We start from the raw sequence: 17,931 nt of genomic DNA, 5'->3' as shown, positions 1-17,931 counted from the left end.
TTATGCCAACATCTGGATTCCAAAACCTTTAGGCATAGCAGTCCCTATGGTCTCTCCCCACCTTGCTGCTAGAACCTTGCGACAATTCCACCTCTCATTGATGGCTCTGGAGAGTTTTTGAGCCTTGGAAGTGAAAGGCAAGCAGGAAATTCACTGCCCTAAAGACAGAACCTGTCTTCCAAGAACATTAAGGGAAGAGCACAGAGTTACATAATTGGTTATACTCTATGGGTACATTAGGACTGTGAATGAGCTAGAAAATGCTGGAAATAAACATTTATGCCATTTTACGTTTGGCAGAGGGCTTTGCTATGCTTGAATTTGATGGTTTTATATGCTCTGTGTATTTGCTTGGCCAGCTCTTACACATTCAGAGCCTACATACCTAGATAACTCAATTTTCCATTATAAAACCCTAAACCATCGCAAAGCAAATAAAGTTATGTTTTCTGACATTAAAGAAATATTGCATGTGTCTTAAATGATTTTCTAATTTACAGAACTCAAATTCAGAGAGGTAAATTGATTCAGCCAACACTAAGACATTATGTATCTTAGTCCATACCAGTTTTCCAGCTGGAAATCCTTTTCCTATAAGTGAATATTCTAGGTAAATTTAAAGTAGGTTAGAAAAGAGAAAAACTATCAGTTCTGTTACCTCGCTAAGAGAGATATTGAAACTCAAAAACTAAAAGAGCCAGACTACAAACATCAACGCAATAAAGAGTCCTGGCTATAGAAGGTTAATATCCTGGTTTAAGTAAATATTTAGATATTGGCAGGTCTGGAGGTCACTGGTGAGGAAGCCTGTCAACATCCTGAAAAAAAGGAGCGACAATTGGGAGGACTTAATTGGTCAAAAGAATGTGATCTGAATCCTATCTTTGGCCTCAAGGGGACACATGACATTCTAAACAGCCACCAAAATCTTACTGATTACTATCGCCTTAGGAAATATTCTGATAAACAAGGGACATGGTATTGTCCCCACCCTTAAGGAAGACTATCAGTCATCTGAAGAGGAAACACCCCCCAGGAAAGGCATCTGTTCTAGAAACCTGGAGAATTAGTATAAAGCCTACCTAAGAATGGAGGCGGACACAAAGATCACTTTGATTATTGCTTACACTCATGCCTCCTTTTCTCTGTAATACTCTCTCTTCTACTTTGCACTCTGTAAATGCTCCCAAGGACTGGGGGCCATGGAGAGTCACAGTGATATCCCAATAGCATCAGGAGGTGGAGACAAGAGGATCAAGAGTTCAAGGCAGTTCATGACTGCATAGAAAGTCTGAGACCAGGACTAGAGAGATGGCTCTGCAGTTAAGAGCACTGGCTGCTCTTCCAGAGGGTCCGAGTTCAATTCTCAGCACCTACATGGCAGCTCACAACTGTCTGGAACTCCAGTTCCAGGGAATCTGACCCCTTCACCAGACAGGCAGGCAAAAATCCCCATGCACACAAAATGAACATTTAAAAATGAAATAAACAACAAGGTTTTAGGCCATCCTAAGGTCATGAGATCTTGTCTTGGGAGTTGTGGGTGGAGCAGAGATGGAGAAGGATGGACAGAGAGACAGAGACCGACAGAGACAGAATGAGAGAAGGAATACACCCTAACTATAAAGATAGGACTGAAACTAATGTCCTATTAGTCTTTCCGTAGCCAGTTTCTCATTTAATGGTCAAAGTATGGACACGGAAGCAACATCTACTCACAGCTACTCCACCAACAGATTCAAAGTGAATCTGAAGCTCAGTATCTCCAACACCTGATGCTGATGTAGATAAGCATCAAGAAATCTCACTCATTATTGTTGGGAATGAAAAACAATACAGTCACTAGGAAAGTCTACAATTTGCCACGTTAAATACAGGCAAGTCATATAATCTAACAACGGTGCTTGTAAGGATTTATGCAGATTTCTGGCTACATAGTAGCCAAAAGTTTTAGGCAACAAGGTACCTTTCAAGACTAGAGTAAGAGTAAAAACAAACTGCGATGTAAGTATACAATGTCATAATCCATTGAATACAAAGGGGGCGATCAAGCCATCAAAAGACCAGCAGGAGGCCAGTCTGAAAAGTTTCTTATTGCATACTGTGTAGGTTGAACATAGAACACTTTTGCCCTTTGGGTTGTAAGCTTTAGCCTTTAACAACCGAGCCAATTATCTAGTTCAACATAGGGAGTTGTTATGAAGTATGGGCAGATATATGACAAGTATATATTTATGAACCATACAACAATAAAAACAGTGAACCCTACTACAAACTGATCAACGCTGATTCACTTATGGTAGTGTGTACCACACTAATGCAAAGATGGTATTGTGGTGAAGCTCCATTCTCGAGGCTGAAAATGGCCATACCCATCACAGAATTGATACCGCTTTGACGATCTACACAATTCATTGACCCCACAGTGATGTCAAAAGAAAGCAGACAGTGATAGCTACATGTATAGAAATGGGGCTTTTTTTTTTTTTTTTTCACTTTTTCATACTGTGAGGTAGAGGGCTCACCAGACCTTTGGCTGCTCACCTGATAAGCCGCCTGCCGCTGCCTCCTAGACCCGTGACCCTTGGCACTGGGGGGAGCAAGGGGAATGATGTAGGAAGAGGAAGGTTAACTGAAGATCCTAGAAATACAGCTTCAGAGCCATCACCCACACTAGTGGGACTTTGCAGTGAGGCTCTCCTGACTGCTGTCACCCAACCTCGATATATACACCCCAATAATCACACTAATCTGCCAAGCTGGATGTGGGTAGGACTTTTTCTATCTGGGGAGAAGAAGTGCTTATTCACATGTCTTCAGGAAAGTTCATATAAAAGATGGAACTAGAGGAGACCATTTGCCTGGGAGGAAGGAGGGTGAGCAGTCTTCCTGTGAAACTCAAAGTACTCTAAAATGTAGTCTATACAAAAGCAAGATCATTGCCTCAGATTCGGCTTTTCACCTCAACTTTTGCCATACTTCAGCAATGTGAATAGTAAACACACAAGAAAAGGACATATTCCCCCAGAACATATGCACAGTGCTTCTGTTAATTCCGAGATAAAAAGCAACATAAAGAGCATGCAGCAGTGAGCGGCATGCGTCTTCGGTGGACTCACCTGTCCTGCGACTGCTCTTCACACATCCTCTCTTTGCCCTCTTTAAAGAGCCGTATGGCTCGCTTTGATTTCTTCATTAGACTATCAATGTAGATTTTAAAGTATTCGTTCTCACTCAGCTGGGCAAGCTTCTGGTTGTCATCATATTTACTCAATATAAGTCGCAAGTGCTGATATGTATCAGGTAAAATATCAAGTATATATGGTGGGCTGTTTTTCAACTGAAGTTTGGGATTTTGGCACAGTCTTACCTAAAAACAAAGAAAGAAAAAACATTTTATAGGACCGAAAAGAAAAGTGATAATGTGTCCCCTTTCTTTTCCATAACGGAATCTGTGATAAGAATTACCCATTCAGTTTACAAAGCACCAACAAATAACTTTCTCTCACTCTAACCCTATTCTCTTACTCTATGTGCTTTCCTGTATCCCACCCTCATTTCTACTTTGCATGTCTTGAATATCCTTTCTATAACGCCCTAATGCACACAGTGTAGCAAGCACTCATCACCTAGTAACATCAATCTTCTTTTAATGATAGCAAACAGCCAGTGAAAATCTAATATAAAATGCTATTTTACTCTATTAAGTTCGTGGCTAAAGCCGTTTCACAAATTTTAATTAATATTTGGACGCATTGTTTCTGAACCCTGAGGAGAACTGTTGAGAGACATGTACCTTTAAGAACTGAGTTATCAAGCAGTTAAACAGGTGTCAGGTCTAAACAAGCCTTTCTCCCTCAGTGTCTACCAGGCCTATAAACATGTGACGCAGAGCGTTCAGTCATTCCACCAGGTGCCACCCAGTCACTGGAGCGTTGAAGAGTAAGTGCTGCCTGCAGAACTGAAAACACTTTCTGCCCCCCCCCCCAAAATCTATACTGCACTCACTTTTACATGTTAATATGACTTGGCCATTAATAAAGGCCAGTTCATGCTGTCCCTGTAACTTGGGTATTGGGAACCACTTCATTCACTTTAAAATGCTCTTTGGGAATTGCATATTGCGTTCATAGGTAGGAGTGCAGCATTAGTGACAAGCTGAATGTCCAGCTGCAGGGGGATCTATTACGTCAGGGTGGCATAAGGCCCCGAGGCGCTCATATGTGGCCTTGCTCTAGGTTTTGCGAATGTTTTGTTTTTATAAAAGATTTCAGAGCAAGGTATTTAAAACACAATAAATGAACAGTCATCTTCCTTCCCATCATACTGGACCTCAGTTTTGGTAGTCAAAGAACGTTTCTGCAACCTGGCAAATAGGAAGCTGAGTTCCAGAGACATTGGTATGGGTTTAGAGACTTTATATGCAAAGCATGCAGTCAGTTCCATAAATAGAGATATTGTGGTCAGCAGTCGAAATAAGGCAGAAAGAAAAGAATATTGTATGATCTCATTTATATACAGAATCTAAAAACGAAGACGGGAAATAAATAGACAGAAAATTGAATAATAGCTATAAGGCTTAAGGAGAAGAGAAAGTGGGGGAAGTAGGTGAAAGGGGACAAAGTGAAGTGAAAGAAGATGCACAAGTCTAGGGATGCAATCCTAAGCATCGGGGCCACAGTTGGCAGTGTCACTGAAGTCGCTAGGGAAAAGGACTGTAGACGCTCTGCCCACAAAGCAAAGCAGACATCTTTACTCCTTTGACTACATTACCTCTTTCACTACGGAGGTATATCAAGATGTTGTGGTATAAACCTTAAAGATACACAATTTTTAATGAAAAAAAATGTTAATGTGGTTTCAGGAACACATAAGTATCATAACATTGACTATCCCACTGTGGAGGCAGGAAGGTCCACTTCAACATGCTATCCAAATGGCGTCACGGAAACCAGGCTAGCAAGTGCGTGTAGGTAAGAGAAGAGACTGAGAGCAAGAGGCAGCATGTCAGACAGTAGTGTGATCTTGTGAGCATTTCCAAATTTTAATTTCCTGGAGTTTTGTGGCTGCTGCTTTTTTTTTTTTTTTTTTTTTTTTTTTAATGGGGACCCTCGAAATGACAATGGTTTCAGGTTTCAACATCTGCCTCTGGCCACCAACAAAAAGTGCTATCACAAAAAGAAAGGGATGAACCGTGATAATTTCAGGAAGCAGGACTGCAAATTAAACCTGCCAATAATCAATGAAATAAACAACCCTCAGACTATCATTCATATTTTCTCATGTGAAAATACTATTATGTATTTTTGTAAAAAAAAAAACAAAACAAAAACAAAAAGAAAAAACAAAACAACAATAATCTAGCTTAAATTGTCAGGCGTCAACCATTAACAAAACCAATTCTCACAATGAACTGTTATATTATCCCATTTTCTCCCACTGTGTACACAGTTCCTAAGACAAGATCATTTTAGCACATAATTCACAAGTAATAAATAAACAGGTTTAGTTGATTGAAAAGAATCAGTGTATACGCGCGCGCACACACACACACACACTTTTGTCTTTTAAATTGTGAGCCAAGCCTTTAATGACAGAACCACACACACACACACATACATACATATATATATACTTCATATAAATAGCTTGACTGTGCAGTTTGCTTAATTTTCATAATTGAGTTCCATATGTATGCAATTAACAACCCAGAGATAAGAGTTTGACTTAAATATAAGAACACTGCCTTAATCCTCAAGACATTTCTAGGCAAGGGTCAGGTAGAATCTCTTTATTAAATAATACCAATAATACCTTTTTTTTTTTTTTTTTTTGTAGAAAGAAAGAGCTGTCAGAGTTTACACAGATAACAGAGAAGCTGTGTGTGTGTGTGTGTGTGTGTGTGTGTGTGTGTGTGCATATGTGATAGTAATGTGTGTGGAAGTCAAAGGACAACTTGATAGAGCCAGTGCTCTCTTTCCAGCATGTGGGATAAGGGGTAAAATTTAGGTCACAGGCTTGCCTGCAAGCATCTTTACCCAGTGAGCCATCTTACCACTTCCAGTTTTTCGGTTCTGGAAACCAAAGGCTACCCTGAGTACAGGTGAATGTCAAAAATACCACCAACCTCTTATGGTGGACACAGCTGAGTTTTAGCAATATGTCCTTGTAAAACGCCACAGGCTGATAGATTATTAACTGGTAAAGAGGGCAGCTTCAAGTTCATTTCTTCCATTGGTTAATTTGTTAAAGACTTACTGAAAAACATCACATATATTTTAGACATTCCAAGTACGTGTTCTTTGGTAGATACTTTCCAGTATTGTGGGTATCTAATTCACTATTCTTTACATGACATTTTTCTCACTTGCCTTTTTTTTTTTTTCCCAATTATAATTTCATGTGGAAACGCGCTGCTTGATTAAAGGACGAAACTCTCTGAATAACTCCCATACAGCAGGTTCTGAGCTCCGTGCCAGGAAATTACGGATGAGCAGAACATACTTCCTGCCTTAAGGAGTCTAGCAAACAAGACCTCGTTCTATATAATTAACTTAGGAGCAATGTGGTTCTTGCTCCAAGGGATCCTAGAAAAGATCTCATCCAATCCATTCATTTCCAGATTTACCATGCTAAGAACTACAAAGATTAAGGGACAGTTAAAAACCCATTAATCCAACATGAGGGCCAGCATCTTCTGAATCTGGGGCTCCTTTTCTTCCTGCCTACACTACAATTGAATTAGAATTAGGCATATAATTAATGATTCCCTTCTAAACTCATTTCCATTTGTATTTTATTCCGTTTTCAGATTTACATGAGCTTCGTGGCCCATTTGTTACTTCAAGAAAAGTTAAGTATGCATGCCAGGCATTGTTTCAGGCAGAAGAGAGGCAAAGGAGTAGGTAAGTCACAGACCTGCCCTCCCGTTCTGTCTACTGTCCCGGGGGCCTGTAAGAAAGAATCACAAAACTCAGAATTGTGTTGAAGGACCCTGCAAAGCTCTAGAGGAGAAGGGCAGCAGCTCAGTCCCATTCCCAAGAGCTAGTGTCAAGAGAAGCATGCTTCCATTTGCAGAAAGGAATAGTCTAGCCAAAGCACTGAGTAAAGGCTTAGGAGACACCTGGATGAGGAAAGGGGCAAGTGCAGCTGCGCTAAAGATGGGGAGCACAGGAAAGCTGAGAAAGGCTGGAGTGAGTCGGTGTACCAGGACTCTGAAAACTAGCCTGTTTTCCAAGTTCGCACAGAGGAAGCAGAACTGACAGAGCTGAGCTCCAGCATGCCTCTGAGTGTTCAGTTCATCAGCTGGATTACTACTAAACTCTTTGATTTATGACCACTCCTGTCCAAAATGAATAATCCTACCCCGGGACTATGACTTCTAAGCAGGTCAAATTCAATTCCATCCAATAAATATTTATTGAGTGCTTGCTATGTGCACGAAACTGCAGAGCCAGGGAAAGAAAAATAGCCTTTCTAAAAACAGTGTATTAAGGGGAAAAAATGAAGCTTACCACAAGGTTAGCATTCTTGTAGAAGTATCTGAGCTGCACCCTACAATGAGACCTGGTGGCTAAATAACAGAGCTTTCAGAAAGAAATACACCCACATTATATTATAAAATGAAGGACATTTTAAGGCTGTGACTGATAACTAAAAGAACTGGTTAATATCATCACTCTTTTATTTTTAACCAGATAAGAAAACAATTCAGGTTTCGAATTAGGTTGAAAACTCTAGGCCATAAAAATAAAAAAAAATTAAAAATTAAAAATAAAAAAAAGTCTATCATTGACCCAAGGATTTTTGGACTTATAAGGGAAGTCCTTAAAAATCTTGAAAATCACCAAAAGCAACTTTCTCATTGTGACATGAGTGCATTAAAGCATGGACATGCAACCTGGTAAGAGCTACACCTCAGTTCCCAGATGACTGACTTAAGGATCAGTCAATCATCCACAGCTCTACAAAACCAATGCTTGTATTTAATTATATTTAAAGATGTTGATGGAGACCCTCTGTTTGTGTAGTCTATGTTGATTCATACACATAAAGTTGTTTATCATATGCATGCTGTATGTATTTCAATAAACACAGACAAATGTAATCATACATTTAGACGTTTTCAATTATATCAGAGCAAAGGCAGAAACATAAAAACAGAATTTAATATTGGAAAAAAATGTTTCAAACTATTAATTACTCCTGGAATGTTGCATTTAAAGATTTTTGACTCTGTCTTAAAGAAAATTTCCAGCCAAAAAGCAATAAAGAGGTTTTAGATCAGCTAGCATACCTTGCAAATAAGGTTGGAACCAACTCCCAAACCTATGAAAGAAGTTTTACAGAACCAAATAAAAGTGTCAGTGATAAGCAATGGTGTTTATAGTGTAAACAACTTTGATTCTAAAACATACTTCATTTCATGGGCATTCAATGACACTGAAACAACTCACTTAATCTCGAAGCCAAGCATGTATGTTGTGTTCACATGTGGGTGCTGGGGACTGCACCCAGGCTCTCACTCAGGCTAAGCTAATGTTCTACCACCACTGAGCTAAACTCCCCGAACCCACACATCTCCCCTCTCTTTTTTAGATAGTATTTTAATTACATTTCTCCCTTCCTTTTCCTCCGTCCAAACTCTCCCATATATCCCTACCAATTCTTCTTCAAATTCATAACTTCTTTTCTCATCAGTTGTTGTTGTGTTCATAGATGTACCTACATATTATACATACACACACACACACACACACACACACACACACACACACACACATATATATATATTCCTATGTATAACCCATTGAATCCATATAATGCTATATGCACGTTTTCAAGGCGGAGCGTTTATCACTGGGCAAGTCCTGCTGTTTACATGCCTAAAACACTTCCACTCCTAAGACTTAGGGAACATTGCTGAAGAGAGGGCGGAAAGACTTTAAGAGCCAGAGGATCAGCACTGTGCTGAGACTGTCTCCCATTCACATGGAACGCTAAGCCTGTAAAGTCGCACCGACAGGACCACCCAAACATAAGCTGAACAAGGAGGACAGCAAAATACAGTAAGATAAAAGAACCGGCTATATCACTCAAAGTCATGATTTTTTTAAAGAGTTCTTTCAGTTGGAAAAAACTTTTCATGCTAAGGAAACCCTTAAAGAGTCTGAGGTGTTCTGTACAGGAGAATGGCTAAAGACAGACATTATTTTTGTCAGTTTACATCTAGTGTTCTAGTTTCTTTGAACCTCAGAGACTCTCAGGGAAGAGAGAGAGAGAGAGAGAGAGAGAGAGAGAGAGAGAGAGAGAGAGAGGGAGGGAGGGAGGGAGGGAGGGAGGGAGGGAGGGAGGGAGGGAGGGAGGGAGGGAGGGAGGGAGGGAGGGAGGGAGGGAGGGAGAACCACTAGTCTGAACAGGTAAAAGTACTTTAGGACAATTTCACTGGTCACATGTGATACTTCAATTCAGCTTAACAGTTACTTAAATGTTAACATACTCAGCTATACGTGTTGGTCTGACACTATCTAAAGTTTCTTTCATAAAACTAAAGCTTAAGTATGCTGAAGCAGAGCAGATAAAAATGATATGGCAGCACCATTATTGTCACACCATGCATTTAAGATGATCTTTAATGTAAAGAAAGGAAACAGGCTTTTATTTCAATTTATATAGTTTACCTACTGCATTGCTAGAAGACTGGTTTATAACATACAACTTGAAGATATGGCTTAAGCATTGCAAATGTGATCTTAAACTACTTCTTGCCAACCCAACAGGAAATGTACACATTCTCATAAAGCTTCCTTGTATGTACCTCACTTCCCTCTTGCCTACATAGAAACTATACCTATCTGCCAAGGTCAACCATCCTTCAAGTTGCTTCTATATAGTTTCCCCTTCCACATTGTAATCTAGAATGCCTTCAGTTATTCCATCTACTTGTATCTATTTGTTTTACATATGCATAGATGGATGGGGACAGGGACACACACACACACACACACACACACACACACACACACACACACACACACACTAAAATTAAGTTCAACCCTCAAAAAGTCCTAAAGCTATCACAGCTTTCTTTTTCTCTGTTGTTACAGTTGTAGGACCACAAAATAATCTCCATACACAACCTAATCTCGCCCCGGCACAAGTGAAATTAATGAGCCAAAGTCAACAACAACCTCTGATTAGGAAATCCAATGACTTCCTACATTTTACCCTGTTAGTTTCTCTCCTTAACTTTAGCTTCATACAAACTTGAAGGAATTCTCTTCACTCTGTATCCAGGAGTCAGCACACACCTATCCTTTGTCTGCCTTTCCATTCGTCTACTTCACAATTCTCTTCCCTTTGTTACCTCTAAATAAATGTCCCTCCTCCTCCCCATGACTGGTTTTCTGCCTTTCTCTCTGACTCTATTGCTCTGCATCATAAAACCTTTACAGTGCGATAGTTTAAGGTGCTATGCCTAGGAACACATCTACCAAATAGATGTCCCTGGCTTCAAATTCTCTTTGAATTATGTACCCAACTTTCAGACTTCAAAACCAATCTCTCTCTTGTAGGTTATACTCAACACAAAGCAAACAGACACAGCAGCCCTCTAGATCAGCCTTTCCCTTTCAGTGCCCCATCTCATTAGGGGCGCCCCTGCCTTCAGAGTCAACTAGGCTGAAAACCTCAGGTCACTTTCACTTCACCTTCTCTTTCATTCTCCAGCCCTCACAATTCTGAGAGATCTATAGCTTTTCTTCCAAAAGCCTTCTGCTTTTTTTGCAACATAGTTGCTAAGACAACTGTCAAGTCTCTAGAGCAGGTCTTTATTAATTCTCCCTCCATGGTTTTAATTCTTCCTGATCCCTACTCTTCTTTAGCATTACTCCACCTTCAGAGTCGCCCGGGCAGTATATGAAAGACTAGCCTTGACAGTTTTTTTTCTTCATGCTCAGGAATTTTATTTATATGACAACCAAAGAATCGGAATCCAAATTCTTTGATAATATCAAAACTTGTCATCCTATTCTATTTTATTCTCTTTTACTCAACAATTTTCACTCCTTCAGAAAAGTATGCCTTCCTGCCCCTCAAGTTCAAACCATCTAGAACACATGGACATGACCTTTCACCAACTTCTACCTCCAACAAGCAACAGTCACCACCACCACATACTAGAAACAGTATGTACATCATATTATAGTACATATTTAGCATGTTGTGTGATATTACATTATTTATAAATGATGTCTGTCCAGAGCTAGAATTTGGGTGGGAAAAAAAGAAGAAGAAGAAGAAGAAGAAGAAGAAGAAGAAGAAGAAGAAGAAGAAGAAGAAGAAGAAGAAGAAGAAGAAAAGAAGAAGAAGAAAAAGAAGAAACGATGGCATATAAACAAAATTTGAAAGAAAGGAAAATCTAAATGTTAAAACTTTTTAAGAATTAAAAAATGATTAACCAAATCCAGCTTTCATTGTGTGCCTGCTTTCTATTAAAGCAATAGGCCAAGTTCGTTCTTGACAGTAACCTTTAAAACTTTCACTTTAGCAAATAAAGCTTTTCCTGGGTGTCCTAGTAGCAAAATTGAGAATTGTGCCATTTATGTCAGCACAAACTCAAAAGCTAATTCCTTGATAAGCAAAATTGCCCAAATAGCCAGTGTGTTCTTATACTCAATCAAGATTTAATAGGGCCCAGGATTCTACTAATGAGTGACTTCAAGAAAGACAGGAAAATACACGTATAACTCAATGTCATTCCCTTTATCAAAGACTGGCAAATCAACAGTCAGGATTAGCACCTGAAACCTTCTTGCCTGATGATGCAGGATCACTATCTCAGCTGTTCTGGAGGCTGAGGCAGGAGAACTACCTTCAAGGGCTGGCTGAGCTACAGGAGTAAGTTCAAAAACAATCTGGGTAATTTAGAGTGATCTTGTCTCAAAAGAACAAAGGGGAAAAAAATCAAAAATACCCTGGGGATGTAACCCAGTGGTGAGGAGCCACCTGCTCAGTGTGGCTTTAACAGCCAGTACTCATCAGGGAAGGGAAACTGTATTTTAAATCGTCTAGAATCTTTTTGGACGTATGAAAATTTAAACTTTTAAAAAGTCACGCTATGCTACTATTATTTTAAAAAATATTTATGCGTCATTGATTGACAAACCTTAAATTTCATTCTAGTGAAATTATACACAGAAAATACATCCTTTCAAATCTAAGTGGTACACTATGGGTAAAAGGCAGTGAAATGCTAAGTGGTCACATCACTTCCTAAGTGCTTTTAACACGTACATACCAATGTAACTTCAAATAAATGGCAATGGCAACAAGACAAAGGCACAGGCAGGTATCCAGCTTGCTTTGCGCTTTATCATCAATTAATTATTTTCTAATTTCTCAAGCACCCATGTACTCTCAGTGCATTTAGCATCTATCGGAAGGAAAATGGTTTCTTCTGTTTCCATCACCTGGCTCAGACTCTGTGCAAACCACACTCAGGAACCTCACATTAATAAATTATGAGTCCAACCACACCGATCAGCAACCATTTCCTTACCCTCGCTTCAGCATTTCCAACAGGAGTACAGTGATGCCACTTCTAAAAGGCCGGGGCAGCAGAATCCAGAGAGAAAACCAGTGTCCAGAATGAGCTAGGTAGCCTCCATTGTGTCTCCACTGTGCTTTGTTTGAGTCTATACCCAGCCCTTTTCATGCTCCTGTGGCAATTACCAACCCATGTCCACTCTGACACTGCCCTCCCAAAGATAAGCTGTGTCTTACCTAGTCTCCCTAGTAATAGCCACTTAGCAATACACACTAGATTCTCAGTAAGTGTTTATTACGTGTTTAGGAAACCATCCTGTAACAGTTTTTGGGCAAATTCTACGTTTGATTTTGTGTGTATTTAACTAAATGTGTATTCAATAGCTCTGTCAGTGTTATCAATAAGACATTCAACTGATGGTTTGGAGGGAGTGGGGAGGGGTCAGTCTCTTAAACTCATAAGAAGAGCTGAGGCCTGAGAGCTATCTCAGTGGGATACCTTGGGATCCACCACTAGATGTTTTCTCAGTTCATGCACTGCGTGAACTCTGTGCTACCGATTACAAAACATGATACATCTTACAAAGCACACAAGGAACAATTGCTCTCTCCTCTCCTTAGTGACCTTGGAAAGAATGCCTGCCCTGGGAAAACAGAACAATTAGTTGCAACTGAATTCCCAGTTGAGCATCTTAAGTTCTAGAAAGCAAGGAATGATAAAAAAAACTATTCACTTACTCCCCATGACTGATTCACTGGCCCCTCTAAAATGAGGTTATGTCATGTAGTAGTTACTTGAAAGCAGTACTTTGAAGACCTCCCCCAAAGAAGGGGCTGCATAAAGAAAACTGAACAACTTCCCACTTAAATCTGACTTTTGCTTAACATCCGATTAGCCCTGAAAGTTTCTGTTTTATACTCACAAAGTAAACTCACACTACTGTAGCCACTTCTCTAAAGCTAGGTCATACATCAAATGGTAATGTTTGTACTGGTAATAAAGTTCCCAAAGGATCATCAGATAATGTTGATATAATAAGCCACCCCCTTAATCTCTGTCAAATAAGAGAAGATGAACGCATGTTGGGGAAGACTACTACATTATAGCCTTCGATAACCTGTTGCCAATTAGTATTAGTAATTCTCAGTGTACTTATGACAAATGATGTGAGTTTTCTTCACAAAACCACAGATGCATTCACGTTGTCATCTACGACAAATTATGAAGATGAATATGGAAAGCCATATTGCTGCACCTCTGCCAACACTGGCACCCACATCCCACTAAGTACAGACTTGGGGAAAGAAACTTCCTTGTGTGTCAGACTCAACTGTAGAGGTAAAATTTAACCCCACAAAAGGTTAATAGACAATGGCAGGTGTTTAGCTGTCAAATAACCATCCATTTACTATAACTTATGGTGAAATAATTAGAAGCAGTTAATGTGTAGGTTAACAACCAGTTATACAACAAAATTATGCATGCTACTCTTTTAACTATTTCACTAATGACTTGACATTAACTGTTGCTCACCACTTCCTTATATAAATCTTTTCTTAATTTTATGTTCTAGCCCTCAATCACAAATATACAAATGCCAACCATCTCAAGGAATCCCGTGGAGAGACCACCTCTCCAGTGAAATTGGACTCATCTGTTGTCCACTTATGCAACAGATAAACTGGAACAAAACTTGCATTTCTTCTCCTACCACCAACTAATGACTCAGGCATTAAGGGTGACCTTCAAATGCAGACTCTGTGGAAAAGCAAACACAGTTCAAATTGTGCTCGCCAGAGACATGCAATTTTTCCAGCTGCATGCAAAAACCAAAATGCGACCCCAAGCAGCAAGTTGCAATGGTCTGACATCATGACATCATTTTGTCTGGAGCACTTTAATATAGTGATTTGAAAAACTTGGCAGAAACTTAAAATAGGTCACACTGGAGCCCAAAACTAAGGCCACTAACCTGGTTTGTATGTGTGTGTGTGTGTGTGTGTGTGTGTGTGTGTGTGTGTGTGTAATCTGGTGCTGCATTTGACACCAGTGGCCATCCAATGACAGGCCCATGGCTTAGTTATCTCATCTACAGCCACCATAAGGAAACTTGAGAATAAAGCAAATAGTGTCAGCTCCCAGGATTCTTACTACTATTCAGTGGTTTCTTTGCAGCCAATTTTGTCTTTAGTAGCAAACCAAAGCCAAGGGAAACAGCACCAGATGATTTCAAGCAAGCTGTGTCTCTTCCTTATCTTTGTAAACATCTAAAAGGCAACATAGCCCAACTGCTTCAAAAATCATAAAATATGAATTTGTGAAGAGAGGAGAGAAGCCTCCTCAGACAGCTAGCTTTACAGTAGGGCCCTGTGAGGTGCTCACACTGCCCTTTTAACTGGACTTTTCTGAGAACTGGCATCCAGTTTGGTTTCTTCTTGTGAAACTAGAGTTCATCTAAAAGCAACAAGCAAAAACCACAGAAGTTTCTGAGGCTCTCAGCCCCACACAACCTCCAGCATACAGTTTCCTTTCACAACAAACAATGTACAGCCGAAAAGGTTCCCTGTTTCAAAATGGAACAGTAGAGGAAAAGAAACCATAATGATGCCGCGAACAGCAAAGTAAAACAAAAAGAAAAAGCAGCACCACAAAACAAAACACACATGCGTAATGAAGATGAGCTGACACAAATAAAGATGGAAACTCTTAAATGCTGCTTCCTTACTGAAGTGCAGGTCCTTTCCCCAGTGGATGGTTCAACATCACACATGCGGTGTCCTTAAGCGTGCACCCCTAGAGACTTGTGTTCATTTGCTTGTTTTTAGCCTTCTGTTATCCAGTAGCAATGCAACCCCACATAAGAATTTCTAAACCATACTATAGCCATACACCTACCAAGAGTAGCCAATGATTAAAAAAACAAAAAGCAAACAAACAAGAAAACAAAAAAAACTCTGGATATCTGAGTAATATCTAGGGGCTCTGGACCTTGAAAAGCAGGACATAGGATTAAAAGAAAAAAAAAAATCTTTGCTCTGTATGCAACTTTTGCAGACACAAAGCTGAAGAAAAATGGCCCAACACAAATCACAAAGATAATGCCATAACAATGCTGATTAACCATATGTATTGACTGAACCTGGAGAGACCGCCTTCATGTTCAAGGCCATGTACGTACACACACTGAACTCACCACTTTGTCCATGAGCTTCCAAGTCTTCTCCACAGTCCTGCGGTCAGCTGCAGCTTGCTTCGGGGGTCCAACTGCATCCTGAATAGCATCAATAATCCCCAAAATTCGACCCTTGCGGGGGTTTCCTCCTCGACCTCCAGGATTTCTGCCATTCATGGAATTTGCCATCTGGAATCTTAGTCCTTTATTGCAAGGTAAATGTTAAAAAGAAGAAAAGTTAGTTGGATATGAAAGTATTGCCCCAACAGGAAACTGAACTGAACAGGCTCACTTGTACCCTCTGATGATATTCTCCTCCGCCATCCCTGAGACAAAACCGAGGGATTCGGGCTCAACTTTTTAGTAAGCCTTAGTAACTGCACTCTCCAGGTTAGAAACTCTGACGCTAGTTTGCTCTTACAATAGCAGAAGTTAAAGATGACCCTCCTTCTGTGTTACACGCAGCTACAGCTCACCACCATCAACAAACCAACTTTTAAACAGATAAGGACACAATGTTCTCCCCCCCCCCCCGCGCGCGCGCCCCCATCTGCTGTAATTCTGATTCAAAATACCAGAGCTGCAATCCCTAAGATTCATGTTGGGAGCCTTACTCAAAGCCTCCTTTAACGCTATTTCGCCACGTTATTACATAAATGCAAAGTGCTCCACACAACGCATAAGGGACACGTCTGTTGTCAACAAAGGCGTAGGACTTGGACTTCCCCCGGCAAAAGCCAGCAGCCGCGGACACACAAATAGTTCTTTAAAGCAATGCGGTGAGTAGTTTTTCCCTAGAGCCAAATAAACAAACCAACAAGCAACCCCTTCTTAAAAAGCGGTGAGAACCTGGCAAGGGCGGGCGCGCACCGTGGAGTTCACTTCTCGGGTGACCCCTAGTCTGCCTACCCGGGATCGAGAGATCCAAAGCTTTGTTTCAGGACGCCTGTGCCCCTTCCTGGCTCGGGCCTCTGGCCCGCCACTCACGGGTCTGGGAAAGGGGCGAGGAACGCAGAGAGGAGAAAGTAGCTCTAGTCGCCGTCCTGGCTCCGGAGTCCCACAGTCGGCCGGATCCCGCGCCAGTCGCACGCACCTCCCACCGGCTGGGATCAGCTTCAGTCCGCTCTCTCCCGGGCCCCGGGCCAGCCAGGGACTGCTCTTTAAATCCCCACTTGGCTCAGGGCCGCAGAGGCGACAGCAGCTGGAAGCCAGGGCTGTCCTTTCTCCCTGATGGCTCGCGCCCAGCTGCAGGGCCCGGGGGCCAGCAAGCGGTACCCGACCTCGGGGCGACCCGTTCCCTCCTCTACTCAGGTCACCGCAGCCGTCCCGTGCCACGCGTGATCGCGGGTCCCACTCTCCACACACACACACACACATACACGCTGCCCTGGCTGGGGTGGCTCGGGCGAGGACTCTGTGGAATCGCCCTAAGAGCTCGCTCCCTGGAAGGAGCCACCAAGATCTCAGGACACGGAGACGTGGGGACTAGACAATTACCGTGCAGACAGCTCCACGCCCGCCCGGCTGTCCCGCGCCACTCTCGGGAGGCCGCCGCAGCGCCCGGCAGAGGAGGAGACCACTCACTGGACACCCCACCCCTGAGCCATCCCCGGAGACCAAGGCGTGGGGCGGAGCTGAGGCGGAGCCTCCAGACGCCAGGCCAATCCCGAGAGCTTACTCTCTGCCAGACAGCGGGCGGAGCCAATGGGCGGGACGAGACTCTCCTCCCGCGCTACCCCCAGGTCCACGTCCTCCACCGTACACAATGGCCCCAGAGGAAGGCCCGCTCGTCTGCGTCCCACTTGAAGAAGAACTCGTAGGGAAGCGGACCTAGGCAAGCCTGGATCAAAAGTGAGACAAGGAAAGGAACTGGAAAAGAAGCGGCAAAGAGCCGGGGAGCTAACCAATGAGGGGTGGGCAGGTGGGCGTGAGCGCCCCGAGCGGGAGTCTAAGCCAACTGGGGCTAAAAGGCGGGACTTCCTGCCTCACTTACCTTCCTAGTCTTTGTTTCATAGCAACATAGTACAGGCTGCCAGGGTGGTGCTTCTCAGTCCTGGGCGGGTCCTAGGCTTAAGAAATTCATCTCCCTAGGGCTGCCAAACTCTGCTACCCAGGACAGCAGCCAAATAGGTCCAAGACCGTGTTTCTTGTTGGCTGTCAAATAAAGAGCAACAGTCCCCCAGCTTCTAAGATGAAGGGTAGTCTCGCACAG

General features: G+C 41.9%; 1 protein-coding gene across 1 annotated transcript; it reads right to left on the bottom strand.

The window, feature by feature from the left end:
• Positions 1–3,105: 3,105 nt before the first annotated feature.
• Positions 3,106–17,437, bottom strand: LOC127192739 (E3 ubiquitin-protein ligase CBL-B-like). Its single transcript, XM_051150039.1, has 3 exons — positions 17,217–17,437; positions 15,741–15,922; positions 3,106–3,370 (listed from the first exon to the last, which is right to left on the bottom strand). Exons 2-3 carry the CDS (start codon positions 15,906–15,908, stop codon positions 3,116–3,118), a joined length of 423 nt encoding a protein of 140 aa, XP_051005996.1. The 5' UTR covers positions 15,909–15,922; positions 17,217–17,437; the 3' UTR covers positions 3,106–3,115.
• Between the last annotated feature and the right edge of the window lie 494 nt (positions 17,438–17,931).

Source organism: Acomys russatus, chromosome 8 (assembly GCF_903995435.1).
Source record: "Acomys russatus chromosome 8, mAcoRus1.1, whole genome shotgun sequence".
NCBI lineage: Eukaryota > Metazoa > Chordata > Mammalia > Rodentia > Muridae > Acomys > Acomys russatus.
The sequence above is the reverse complement of the archived record's forward strand: the minus strand, read 5'-3'. Positions and strand labels throughout refer to the sequence as shown.